A 13,145-nucleotide genomic window follows, 5' to 3' on the forward strand; every position below is an offset into this window, starting at 1 on the left:
CTATTCTCTATAGTTAAAGCCCTCCACAGATTTAGCCTACTCTTAGTTCTACTAGGAATAGTTCTAGCAACTTTGATCACTATTACATGCCAAATATGGTGACATCAATGCATTATATCATTCTCAGAGCAACCCTCAGTAGCCAGAAAGAGAGTACAGTGGGTAGGTCGCTTGCCTTGCACATGGCCACCCTGGATTTGATCCCCAGCATCCCCTATGGTCCCCAGAGCACTGCCAGGAGTCATTTCTGAATGAAGAGTCCAGAGTAACCCCTAAGCATTGCTGGTGTAGCCTAAAAAACAAAATAAGTAAATTTTAAAATATTAAACATTAAAAGAATAACTCTGAAATATTATTTCCTGTGGGTCTATTTTCTTGGTGGATCACAAAAATAAGCATAATACTAAGATGCAAGCTGCAGAGATATGGGTGAAGACACAGATGAAGAAATCTGACCCAAGCCATGATAACAGTAATCTTTCATTTAAAAAAATTGTTTTTAATTGATCACTTACAGTGAGGAGATTCACCTCAACCCCGTGTACTAGGTGCCTGACATTGTTTGACTTGGGATTTAGTACAGAACAGACAAATATCTCAAACTCTGTGAATCTTACAACTTTGCATTGTAGTTGGGATTGGGCAGTCCAGAAGAGCTAATGAATCTATCTCAGGGAGCAACAGGGGCAATGAGGCAGTGAAGTAGGGCAGGGACTCATCAGAGGAGGCCTGGGCAGGCCGAGGGCAGGAAGCACAGCCCTGTTGCCACACGAACTGACACAAACACTTTTTTTTTTTGCCTTTTGGGTCACAGCTGGTGATGCACAGGGGTTACTCCTGGCTCATGCACTCAGGAATTACTCCTGGTGGTGCTCGGGGGACCATATGGGATGCTGGGAATCGAACCCTGGTCAGCCGTGTGCAAGGCAAATGCACTACCTGCTGTGCTGTCGTTCCAGCTCTGCAAACATGCTTTCTGATGAGAAGCTGAGACCCAGAAAGGGCTATGGGGAGTAGCCTGGGAAAGTCATGTCCCTGGAAGGGTCCTGTCCAGGGCTGGGGCAATGAGGTGAAGACACAGATGAAGAAATCTGACCCAAGCCATGATAACAGTAGTCTTTCATTAAAAAATTTTTTTGTTTTTAATTGATCACTTACAGTGAGGAGATTCACTTCATCCCCTAGCTACAAGCAGACCCTGCTTTACTTTAAATTTACTTTAAATTTAGACACAATTTACAGGTGGTAGGCGAGTGTCCACCAGTGTCCACCATGTGTCGTGGGGCTGCTGTCCAAGGGCATGTGCTTCTCTTGTGTCTGTGTTACATGCTGCATTCTCACAAGATCCAAACTTTTGTTTCTTTCATTAGTGTTTTTATTTCTTAACTTTTTGCTTTTCATTATTACTATTATTTCTGTTACCATGATCTATGATCACTGCTGTTACTGCTGTAATAGTTCTGGGGCACTCCACAGTGGACCCATTGGAGACTGTGACCTGAGTTAAGTCTGTTCTGAGCACTCCACAGACACAGAAGTGCCCATTTCCTGACATTCTCCTGGGATTCCCTAATTCCCGAGACATCACACAAGCGTCCACAATGGCCCTGAACTACCCACAAGAAAGGGAGAGCATTGAGCCTCACTCTAAATCTAGACATGATGAAGCTCAATGAGAAACGTATGTCAAAAGTCAGGGGTGGAGGGAGAGCACAGTGGGGAGGGCACTTACATTGCATGCTGCTGCCCCAGGTTTGATCTTCAGCACCATATATGGGCCCCCAAGTCCTGCCAGGGGTGATTCCTGAACTCAGAGCTAGGAGTAAAGCCTGAGCACTGCTGGGTGTGGTAGAACCCTCCCATTCCCTCAAACAAAAACAAAAACAAAACCAAAAACCAAGCCAGCTCCACAGGAAGCCACGCTTGCCTCCTGAGTCAATAAGCCAAGTGTGAAGGGACAGGCAGTTACTGAAGGAAATGAAAGAGCTGCTCCAGTGAGCACATAGATAATAAGAGGCGGGAAGGGCCTTACTGCTGACATGGACAAAGTTTTTCTGGTCTCATACAATATCAGTCCAGTCACAAAGTTCCTGTTAGCCAAAGCCCAGTGTCAGGCATGAATTCTCTTCAGAACTCTGAAGACGGAGTGGTGAGAAAGATGCAGAAGGAAGGTTGGAAGCTCGCAAACTGGCTGGTGAGGGCTCAGGAAAGAGCATCCCTGGAACACTGTGGGCGCTGTGAAATCCCTACAGCTGCAGAAGCTGCACCAACTCATCACACGGAGGAGGTGAGATCACTGCCGAGTAACTCCATGAAGCAACACAGTGTCCTTGGAGATGAACCAGCCCCTGATTGCAAGAGGGGTCATCTCAGGCTTTGCAGAGCCACAGAGACATCTTGAATGCAGAAAGGACCTAACTATGATTAGGGCTGATACAGCTGGGAACTACATTGAAGCCCACACTCAGCTGCTTCCCCCAGTCATAGGGCTCTTAAAAAATTTTTTTTTATTTTTTATTTTTTTATTTTTATTTTTTTATTAGTGAAACACCATGAGGTACAGTTGTAGATTTACTATTTTTTGTGCTTGGGTTTCGATTATACAATGATCAGATACCCATCCCTCCACCAGTGCCCATTTTCCACCACCATGGATAATATCCCCCCCACCCCCATTCCCCATCCCCCCTTGCCTCTGTGGCAGGGCAATCCCCTGTGTTCTCTCTCTCGTTTTGGGTGTTGTGGTCTGCAAAAGAGGCATTGAGTGGCAAACATGTTCAGTCCATAGTCTACTTTCGACATGCATCTCCCCTCCTGGGAGGATCCTCCAAACACCCTTTATTTGGTGCTCCCTTCTCTATCTGAACTGCCCTTTCCCCTAGAATACCCGGCTGGTCTCTAAGTTATGGAGTAATCCTCCTGGTGCTGATCTCAGCTATTCTTGGGTATTAATCTCATATTTTGTTACTTTATATCCCCCAGATGAATGCAATCTTTCTATGTCTATCCCTCTCTTTCTGACTCATTTCGCTTAGCATGATACTTTCCATGTTGTACCACTTGTATGTAAATTTCATGACTTCTCTTTTCTAACAGCTACATAGTACTCCATTGTGTAAATGTACCAAAGTTTCTTTAACCAGTCATCTGTTCCTGGGCATTCAGGTTTTTTCCAGATTCTGGCTATTGTCAAGAGTGCTGCAATGAACAGACAATTGCAGATGTCACTTCGACTATACATTTTTGCCTCTCTGGGATATATTCCCAGGAGTGGTATTGCTGGGTCAAATGGGAGCTCAATTTCTAATTTTTTGAGAATCGTCCATACTGTTTTCCAGAAGGGCTGAACCAGTCGACATTCCCAACAACAGTGAAGGAGTGTCCCTTTCTCGCCACATCCGTGCCAGCATCGGTTGCTTTTGTTCTTTTGAATGTGGCCCAGTCTCTGAGGTGTGAGATGGTATCTCATTGTTGTTTTGATCTGCATCTGCCTGATGATTAGTGATATAGAGCAGTTTCTAATGTGCCTTTTAGCCATTCGGATTTCTTCTTTGAGAAAGTTTCTGTTCATTTCATTGCCCCATTTTTGGATGGGGTTGGATGTTTTCTTCTTGTGGATTTTAACCAGTATTTTGTATATCCTGGATATCAACCCCTTGTCAGATGTGTATTCGGCGAATATCCTTTCCCATTCTGTAGACTGTCTTTGTATTTTGGTCACTGTTTCTTTGGAGGTGCAGAAGCTTCTTAGTTTAAGATAGTCCCATTTATCTATCTCTGTTTTCACTTGCTCGGCCAGTGGCGTGGCATCTTTGAAGATACCATTAGCTTCAATGTCATAGAGGGTTTTGCCAACTTTGTCGTCAATGTACCTTATGGTTTCTGGTCTGATGTTGAGGTCTTTAATCCATTTTGATCTTACTTTTGTACATGGTGTTAGGCAGAGTTCTGAGGGATCTTAAAAATTAAGCTGCTCTGGAAAGATAGATGGCGGCCGCACGGGAGCCTTGTGGACAGCAGGTTTGAGCCGGGCTCGGCGGGAGCGGCAGGGACCTCATGGGAAGGGGGGCTTTGTGGGCCGTCCCCCACGCCCCACCGAGGTCGCCAGCTGCCCCCCACGAGTGGCTCTCCGGCACGGCCACGGCCCCGGAGGCACAAGGACTTAGCACAGAGAACCAGCCGCTTGGAGCAGAAAAGCAAATGGACTATGTGTTAAACCGCGCCACCAAGCCTGCCCGGAGGGGAAAGGGTGTTGACTGGCCCGCCCGCTCCTCTCTGGAAAGAAAGATGGCGGCCGCATGGGAGCCTTGTGGACAGCAGGTTTGAGCCGGGCTCGGCGGAAGCGGCAGGGACCTCATGGGAAGGGGGGCTTTGTGGGCCGTCCCCCACGCCCCACCGAGGTCGCCAGCTGCGCCCCACGAGCGGCTCTCCGGCACGGCCACGACTCCAGGGCACAGAAACCAATCTCCTAACTATCTAACTTTTAATAGAAATTCTTCCAGGGTCAATAAGTAAAATAGCAGAAATTCAAAACCAACATTTAATTCTTGAACCCAGCTGTAGAAAGCAAATCACTTCACAACGCTGTTTCAGCATATCTGATTGTGGGGGGTGGGTCGTAAACTGTAAACAATAATTGTGCATCTTCTATCGAAACAATCTATCTAGTCAAAGTAGATAGAGTATTAACTAGAACTCATCTGCCTCACAAGAATTGGGAGGGGTGGGAGGTGGGGGTCTATTGGGGTTCGGGGTTAAAAATAAGTATTGGTAAAGGGAAATGTGTTTGATATTTACATGACTGAGACCTAAACCCGAAAGCTCTGTAACTTTTCCCACAGTGATTCAATAAATAAATAAATTATAAAAAAAAAATTAAGCTAAGTCAGGGCCAGAGTGATAGTACAGTGGGTAGGTGCTTGCCTAGCACACAGTCTCAATCCCCAGCATCCCATATGGTCCCCCGATACCCACCAGGACTAATTCCTGACTGTAAAACCAGGAATATGCTCTAAGCACTACTGGGGCCCCCAAACAAACAAACAAACAAACAAAAGAATTAAGCTAAATTGACTCCACTATTTAAGCAGAACAAAGAGCCCAGATGACAGCACATCTGTCTATGCCACGGTTTCCTGAGGGGTGAGGAACACACCCCACAATGGTTGGGCTTATTCCTGGCTCTGCACTAAGTAACTATACCTGGCAGTGCTCAGCGACCATGTGAGATGCTGGAGACTGAACCTAGTTGGCCATGTGTAAGGCAAGTGCCCTACCCACTGCACTATCGCTCTGGCCCCTGCTTAGGCTTTCACTTTATTTTTAATTTCCTGTACATTTTATTTTATTGTACTGAATCACAGTGAGATACACAGTTACAGAGCTTTCACGATCAGATTTCAGTCATGCAATGTTCCAACACCCATCTCTCTACCAGTGCACATTTCCCACCAGTAATGTTCCCAGTATTTCTCCAGCCCCCTCCACCCCTTTTCCCCTCCCTCTGCCTCTATGGCTGGCACTTTCTCTTTCTTTCTCTCTCTCTCTCTCTCTCTCTCTCTCTCTCTCTCTCTCTCTCTCTCTCTCTCTCTCTCCTTTTGGGCATCATGATTTGAGGCTCTTAAGCCCACCCGTTCAGAATACTGATGTTCACTGACAAATGCACCCAAGTCCTGAAGAGCTTTGATAGAGATGCAGCCTAGGAACCAGGGGGGTTCTTCCAGCTCAAGCTGAAATACCTTTCTTAGTAAGAGACTCATTTTGTAAGGCTATGGCTGCCGTAGACAATGATTCCCCCTGATAGAACATTAGGGAAATGTCCACTGAAAAACTTTTGGAAAGGATTTGCCATCTGAGATGCCTTTCATGATTCATGGGAGGAGGTGAAAAATCAAAACTTGCAGAGAGAAAAAATCGTCACTGTTATAGATGACGTTGAAGGTTCAAGATTTGAGTGGAGGAAGTTACAGCAGATGTAGGGAAATAGCAAGGGAACTAAAATGAAAAAGCGGAGCTGAAATGTGGCTGATTTTGGTCTTAAAGCCACAGGACCAAACTTTATCAAGTGTGGAATTGCTTGTTTGTTTTGGGGAGTTGGGGGGGTTGGGGCCACATTCGGTAGTGCTCAGGGCTTACTCCTGAATGTGTTCTGTGGACTATATGTGGTACAAGGGATTGAACTGGGGTCAGCTTCCTGTATGACTTCTCTAGGCCTGGAATTGCATCTTAGCCATAAGTTATCTCTTCAGATGATATTGTCTAATAAAGATGCTGTAATATAATTTGACTGATATCAAAGAATTTAGGTTAATATACAAGAGTAGCTGTGAGGAAGCAGCAGAGTGTAGAAGATCAACATCAATGGCCTGTTACAGAGAAACCACTTAGAAAGGAAACACTGATAGAGGCAGCAAATTTCATAGTTGTCGAATTTTAAGGAACCACAGCCACTGTGACCCTCTGCAACCTCTAGCCCAGCCAAGCAGCCACCAAAACCTTACCCAGCAACGAAACTTGGATGACTCAAGGCTCACATGCGTTTAGCTTTAATAGTAGTTTTGTTTTGTTTTGGGGCCACACCTGGCAGTGCTCAGGACTTACTCCTGGCTCTGCACTCGGGGAACACTATGGTGTGCTATAACACTATGAGGGTGCTCTAAGTGTTCATTTGAAAACCATTTTTATTACTGTCGGGGCCAATCCTGGAGTTGTGACGCTGTGGGGCTACCAGGCGACACCCAGCAAACAGTACTGTTGGGTCACCTCAGGGCCTCCCCCATATAAAGCATGTGCTCTGCCACACGGGTTATATCTCCAATCCCTATTCCTGGCCCTTAAAATTCCTTTTTCTCGGGGGGGGGAGGCCCCGCCCCATACCTGGTGGTACTCAGGGGTGACTCCTGGCTTTGGCTCTGCACTTAAGACCCAGGAAACCGTATGGGATACTGGGGATTGAAACTAGAAAGATAATGCCCTACCCACTGTGCTATCGCCTTCGCACCAAGTCTCTAAATTTCTTATTACGATATGTGATTCTTATTATGATATTTCTCAGACACAATAGTACTGCACACTTAGCAGAGCACAATCTAGTGCAAATATAACTTTCACTTCCCCTGGGAAACCAGAGGGCAGGTGTGATTCACTAAATAGAAACCCTTGCCCCATGGCAGGGCCTGGAGCCCACCCCCAGGTGCAGCAGAAACAGTGCAGCAGAAACAAGAGAAAGAATTAAGGAGCAAAAGACCTGCACACTGACCAGATAGAGGAATGTCCATTAAATGACAAGGATGCTGAGTGTCAAAGCCCCGCCCTTTGCAACTTGCTGTTTTTGTCTTCTAGCTGGTTTTGCAAAATCAGGAAAAAGAAAATGAACACTATGCAATGGTTACCTTGTAGCTCATAAGCAAAGAACATGAACACATTCCATTCCAAATGGTTTCTAATTAGAAATTCTTAATGATCAAAAGGCAGCTTTCAAGACAGCAAGATGCCCAATGTGTTTCATGCCCTATATCCTGCCCCCCCTCCCCTCACTCCTTTACTCCCATTTTCCTGTAGCCGTTACTTGGGACAGAGCCAGCCCAGGTAAGAAAGGCACTCAGGCACGGCCCCCACCAAGGGTTTGGGTTCAACAGTGACTTGCTTTGAACTCGCCAGAGGATTTCTCTCGCACTCAACTGAGGACTTAAGCCATAACTTTAAGAAAAGAAAATCTGAAAGTACGAACAGTCTTTCCCACTTCCAGTGCTTGTTTTTCTGCCACTATTGCCAAACAAGCCACTACTCAACCGCTTGTTTTTCCTGAAGTGTTAATAACTTTATAATAGACCGTCTCTGAGATTCTCTTGGTGAGGAAGGGGAGACAGGTCTGGATGGTCTAAAGATCTCATGCTGTAAGGCTCGCGCCAGGCAAGGCCTGCCTTCTGCACTCTGCAGCAGGGGCGGCTCCTTACCGTCCTCTGGAATGACTGTCAGTGTGACGCTGACTCCGGCATCTTTGATCAGCTGGACTATGTTGTCGTGGGACAGCTCAACGATGGACTGCCCATTCACTGCTGAGATGTGATCGCCGATTTTCAACCTGCCACAGCGATCCGCAGGACTTCCTTCTATGACTCGGCCGATTTTATGAGGAATAACTTTGGGGATAAAAAACAGGTTAAAAAATTATTTACAATGTGCGGCTGGAGAGATAGTACTGCAGGTAAGGAACTTGCTTTGCACGTGTCTGACCCAGGTTCAATCCCTGGCAACACACAGGGTCCCCTATGCACATCCCCCATCCCCCATGAGTGATCCCTGAGTGCAGAGCCAGGAGTAATCCCTGAGTAGTGTCTGGAGTGGCTCAGAAACCAAAACACAAACAAAATTATCTACAGTGTTATATACCAATAATCTGTTATAGTCTGCAACAATATTGAATTGGTTAAAGGAAATTTCATCCACTTACTGTTGGGTCAAGGAAAGGGTTAAAAATTTATCTCTGGAATTTATGGGCAACCACCTGTGCTAACTCTGGAAATACCTGAGAGACCCAGGGATTTGTGGGCAACCACCTATGCAGAGTCCCTTATAAGTGGCAAGGATATGTACACTGGCTCTGAGCAGGGTCAGAAACATCTTCTCACTCTTGAAGAGCGACTGTGACCACATCTTGGTCCCCTCGCATTTCAGATGGGGAAAATGCTTTGTTTGGCTCTAGGTTGGAGTTATCTTGCACGCTCTTAACTGACACCCTGAAATGCAGTTTTAGGGGATAAATGTGACTGCATCATCGAGTCATTTCTCACAGGCTTGAGGCCTAGGCCCACCGCTGTAAATTGGGAGTAAAACTTCTTTTTCATCTATCCTGTGTTCTGGTCTCAGTAGCTCACATTGAGTTTGGGTGAACTTGGGTGTCACAAAGATATAGTGAATACTCGTGATTTATCATCATCATTTTAAAATTCAATATAAAACATCAAAAAAATTCTTGAAAAATGTAGAGGCCCCGGAGATGGCTCAAAGGATCAGTGTGCATGCTTTGGTGTGGGGGCCAAGGGTTCGAACCCTGCACCATATGGCTGTCTAAGGAACACTGGGAGCAACCCCAAGTACAGAGCAAGGAGTAGCCTCTGGGCTGTCCTGGGGTGACCCCAAAACAAAACAAACAGAAGTAGCAAGAACACCTGGCATGTGATTACTCTAACCAGTTGCAATGAGTTCCCTATTATCTTCCACAATGGGTAGAGGTGCTCTTTATACATCTGGAGTCAAGGCATACATCCACTGTTATTTTTTAATTACCATAAACCTTGCCCTCATTTTTATACTGTCACCCTTGAACTTGTGTTGGAGGCACCTCACTGAAACTACTGATAGCAGCTCCTGAATCAAATACGTCTGATTTGTTCTCAGTTATTGAGATTTTCCCGGGTTTGAACTCTCTTAGGAGCCTCCACTGTGAGGGCAGGGCCTCACTCCCACAAAGCACTGCGTATGTGAACCAGATTCATGCCTGGAGCTCACAGGTTACGGTCAGGAATTCAAGCGCAGGGAGAGAACTGACGATCCCTATGAATCACACTAAGTCAAAGGCAACTTCATTTCTCTTCTTTTGAAATGCTTCCATATCTTTTTAAAAATCAAAAAACGGATTGAAACTGTAACGTTAAATGCATAAGATCATTTGGCCTGTGGATAAAATCCCACCCTGGCTGCATGAAGCTGAGTCTGACACATCTGCCAATGATACATGGGCTCTTTGTTCTTTCAAGCCTAAAACGCTAAAGGTGTCCTTAGACTAATAATTGAGACCCTCTGCTCTTATTGTGCACGCTTTATTTTTAAACAATTGGGAAATACTGTAAAGTGCCTTGTACCATTTAATAATGGGCCTTGTAAAGGTTCTTCCTATTGAGAAAGCAAACGTTCTTTCTATATTCTGAGAGTACCCTTACCTTACATCAGTAAACTTAGCAAGGAGCTTGAGCCCATGAAACTACTGAATAGAGAGGGACAGTATCTTCTGTATGGAGCCACACCCAGTGGTGCTCAAGGCTTGCTGCTGGCTCTGCACTCAGGTATCACTCCTGGTGGGCTCGAAAGAACATATGGGATGGTGGGGCAGGAACCTGGGCTGGCTGTGTCAGGGCAAGCGCGTACGGAGTGTACTGCAGCGCCAGGCCCTGGGGCAGGGTCAGGATCTTAGATGGCCGATGACTGGGCTCCTTGATGAAAGTTTTGAGTTGGATCTAGGACATTTACTGGATCTTCACCTGGATGGTGAGTGAGTCTCGCCACAGCTTAGGCTCCTGAGAGCAGCACTGTCCCCAGGCTGTCTAGGGTTATTCAGTGAGAGATTTTATCTTCAGAAAGAGTCAGTCAGTATCAGAAGCCAGTGGCCCTTTGCTCTGAATTCCATCAGGCATGTGTCAGGCCATTTTTCTCACAAGCAAAATAGTTAGAAAAGCACCAGAGCTGTGCTGGGCAGGACCGTGTGAATCACCAGCAGCAAAGCAGAGCCATTTGTGACTCATAGCAACTGAGGCCACCTTCTCAATCAATACCTAAGTTATTCCTCTTCGGAGAAAAGATTTATCCATAAGCTGTGTTCATGCTGGATCCCCCAAGAAGAGAAAAGGTATGCGCTATCTAGAAAAAGGCTCTAACCTAAATAATCTCTGATGTCTTGGGGTCTCGTCTCATGTTATATGTGGCGTAGTCAAAAGGCCAAGTCTCAGTACAGGATTTCCCAAAGGCTTAAGTAACAGCAAGACTGCTACAGAAAGGAGCTAAGGGGCAGGAAGTGCTGGGCAGCACAGCACATACTTTGAATGTGTGTAGCCCTGAGTACAGAAACAAAAGCATGAACAGACCAGAAGGTGCCAGAAAGGGGCAAGCCAGGTAGACTGAGCAGCAAAGGGAGCCTCTGAGCATCTCGGCAGGCCCAGGAGGCTGTCGGGTAAGCGGCCCCTTCCTTGAGGTGGCTGCCAGAGCAGGTCTTCACACATTTATCATATCTGTTCATCTTCACTCATCCTTGGCCTAAATCTGTCTCACAGTGGCTCCCATCACTTCTGTGTCCTTAAAACAGTTCTTTCCAGGAGAAGAAAGGACAGTGTCCTCTTCTCAAAGAAATCTCTTGCGACCAGAATTGAAGAGTATATGATAAAAGAAAAACTCAAAGCTTGAAAGTGCCAGCAGAGACAAAACTGGCCAAGTCTTTGGCATCTGAGTTGAGGTCTTTTCTAAGTACTCCATTCATTCATCCCTCATGCAACCTAGATCCAGGGCCAAACGCATGCTGGCTAGAGTCATGGTATTTGACAAAGTCAGACAGAGTCTCCGAATTTTATATCTGGTAGAGTGATATTACTGGGAACACTTCTTGTGATAAATATGACCAGGAAACAATACCCATTTATGCCAACAACCTGTCTTTTTAACCTGGACCAATAACCATTCTTCCCTCCTTCCCTCCCTCGCTGTGTTCAGGGTTACTTAGCTGGGTTCTTGGGAGAGCCAGGGATAGAACCCAGGAGGGCTGCAGTGTGCAAGGCAAACGCCCTTCTGCAAACATCTTCCCTGTTGTACAATTTTGGCACCTCCACCAATAGCTTTCTATCTTTACTTTTTGAGCCACACCCTACTGTGCTTAGGGGTTACTCCTGGCTGCATACTCAGGAATCATTCCTGGCAGTGCGCAGAGATCCATATGGTCTCCTGGGGATTGAACCTGGGTCGGTTGGCTGAGTGCCAGTCAAATGCCCTCCCCTCTGTACTATCTCTCCATCCCCTCTTCCAACAGCTTTCTGCACCAAACCTTCTCTCTAAGGCAGTTTCCAGCAAGTCACTCAGTCTCTGTGAGTGAAAACTTCCAGCAAACTTACTGCAGGACCCCAGAATGCCTCTTCATCTCTGAGATAAAGGTGGGCCACGAAGGATTCCTGCAGAGCTCAGCATTTCGTGAGGCGATTAGCAAGCATTTCAGTGACATTACCAACTCTGGTTTTGCACTGTGAATAAAAATTTTGAGTCCTCTACATAAAATTCATTGACAACCAAAAGTCTAATTTACCATTCAGGCTGATAATTAATGAGCTGCAAACACTCATTTCCTGCCACACATGAACTGTTACCTCAATCTTACATTTTAATTGGGCTTTCTTTCCCATCTCATTACTCAAATATTGATAAACTTTTTCAAGTTCCTTATTTAAAAAGTGAAGATAGTGACAAATAAATTAATAAATAACAATGATGATAATGGGAGCAGAAGTCATCAGCAGCAACAATAGCAGCTAACATTTCTGGAGGGGCCAAGCTATGGCTTTATCTCCACATCCTTTATCTCCTTTGTCCTCTGCCTCCGATGAGACAGAAATGTCATTTGTCCAGGATGAGACAGTTATGAAAAAGCAAGAGGAGAGCTTGAATTCAAACCTATCTGCTTGCACAGCCCAACTCTAAATCATACTTATGCAAACATCTAACCATATTATGGTAAGCAAAGCCCCAGAAAAGAAAAAAAAAACCCAAGCAACTCTAAAAGTATCATTAAAACTTAAATATAAATGAAAGGTTTAGAGTTGGCTTATGGTTCCTGGCTCCTAGTGCCCCCCAAGAACTGCGGGGTGTAATCAATGGCCTATAGCACCACTAGACCCCAAAAGCTGTGCTGGACCATCCTACTGGCTGAGCATTTCTAGGAGTGGCCCCAATTCCCTGAGCCGTGCTTGGAAGGATCATGCAAAAATTAATTTAAAACAGGCCTGAGAAATGGTATAGCAGTCAATGTAGCTTGCCTTCCACATAGCCGACCTGGATTTAATCCCTGGGACTGCAGCTGTTCCCAGAACACTGCCAGGAGTAATCCCTGAGCACAGAGCCAGAAGTAATCCCCAAGTACTACCAGGAGTGCTCCCTGAGCTTAGAGCCAGGAGTAAGCCCTGAGCACTGCCGGGTGTAGCCCAAACACACCTCTTCACAAACAAATCTAAAAATTTAAATATAAATGAATACCATGACACATTAGTTACTACAATATATTAAACTATAGCTCAGACGAGCCTCACTCATGAAGGAACCAGCAGAGGAACCCAGGTGTGCAGGACCCAAGTCTGAGATCTTCAAGCCTGCTTGGACTGGGACTGGGCCTCCTC

General features: G+C 45.7%; 1 protein-coding gene across 4 annotated transcripts in view; it reads right to left on the bottom strand.

The window, feature by feature from the left end:
• Window positions 1-13,145, bottom strand: part of MAGI3 (membrane associated guanylate kinase, WW and PDZ domain containing 3) — a 312,781-nt gene that overhangs the window by 17,755 nt on the left and 281,881 nt on the right. For all 4 annotated transcript variants that reach the window (XM_056139117.1, XM_056139116.1, XM_056139119.1 and 1 more), the window contains exon 16: window positions 7,956-8,141. In XM_056139117.1, the coding sequence (XP_055995092.1) occupies window positions 7,956-8,141 (186 nt within the window). The remainder of the gene's footprint in view (window positions 1-7,955; window positions 8,142-13,145) is intronic.

The sequence above is a fragment of the Sorex fumeus genome, unplaced genomic scaffold (assembly GCF_029834395.1).
Source record: "Sorex fumeus unplaced genomic scaffold, SorFum_2.1 ptg000131l, whole genome shotgun sequence".
Classification (NCBI taxonomy): Eukaryota; Metazoa; Chordata; class Mammalia; order Eulipotyphla; family Soricidae; genus Sorex; species Sorex fumeus.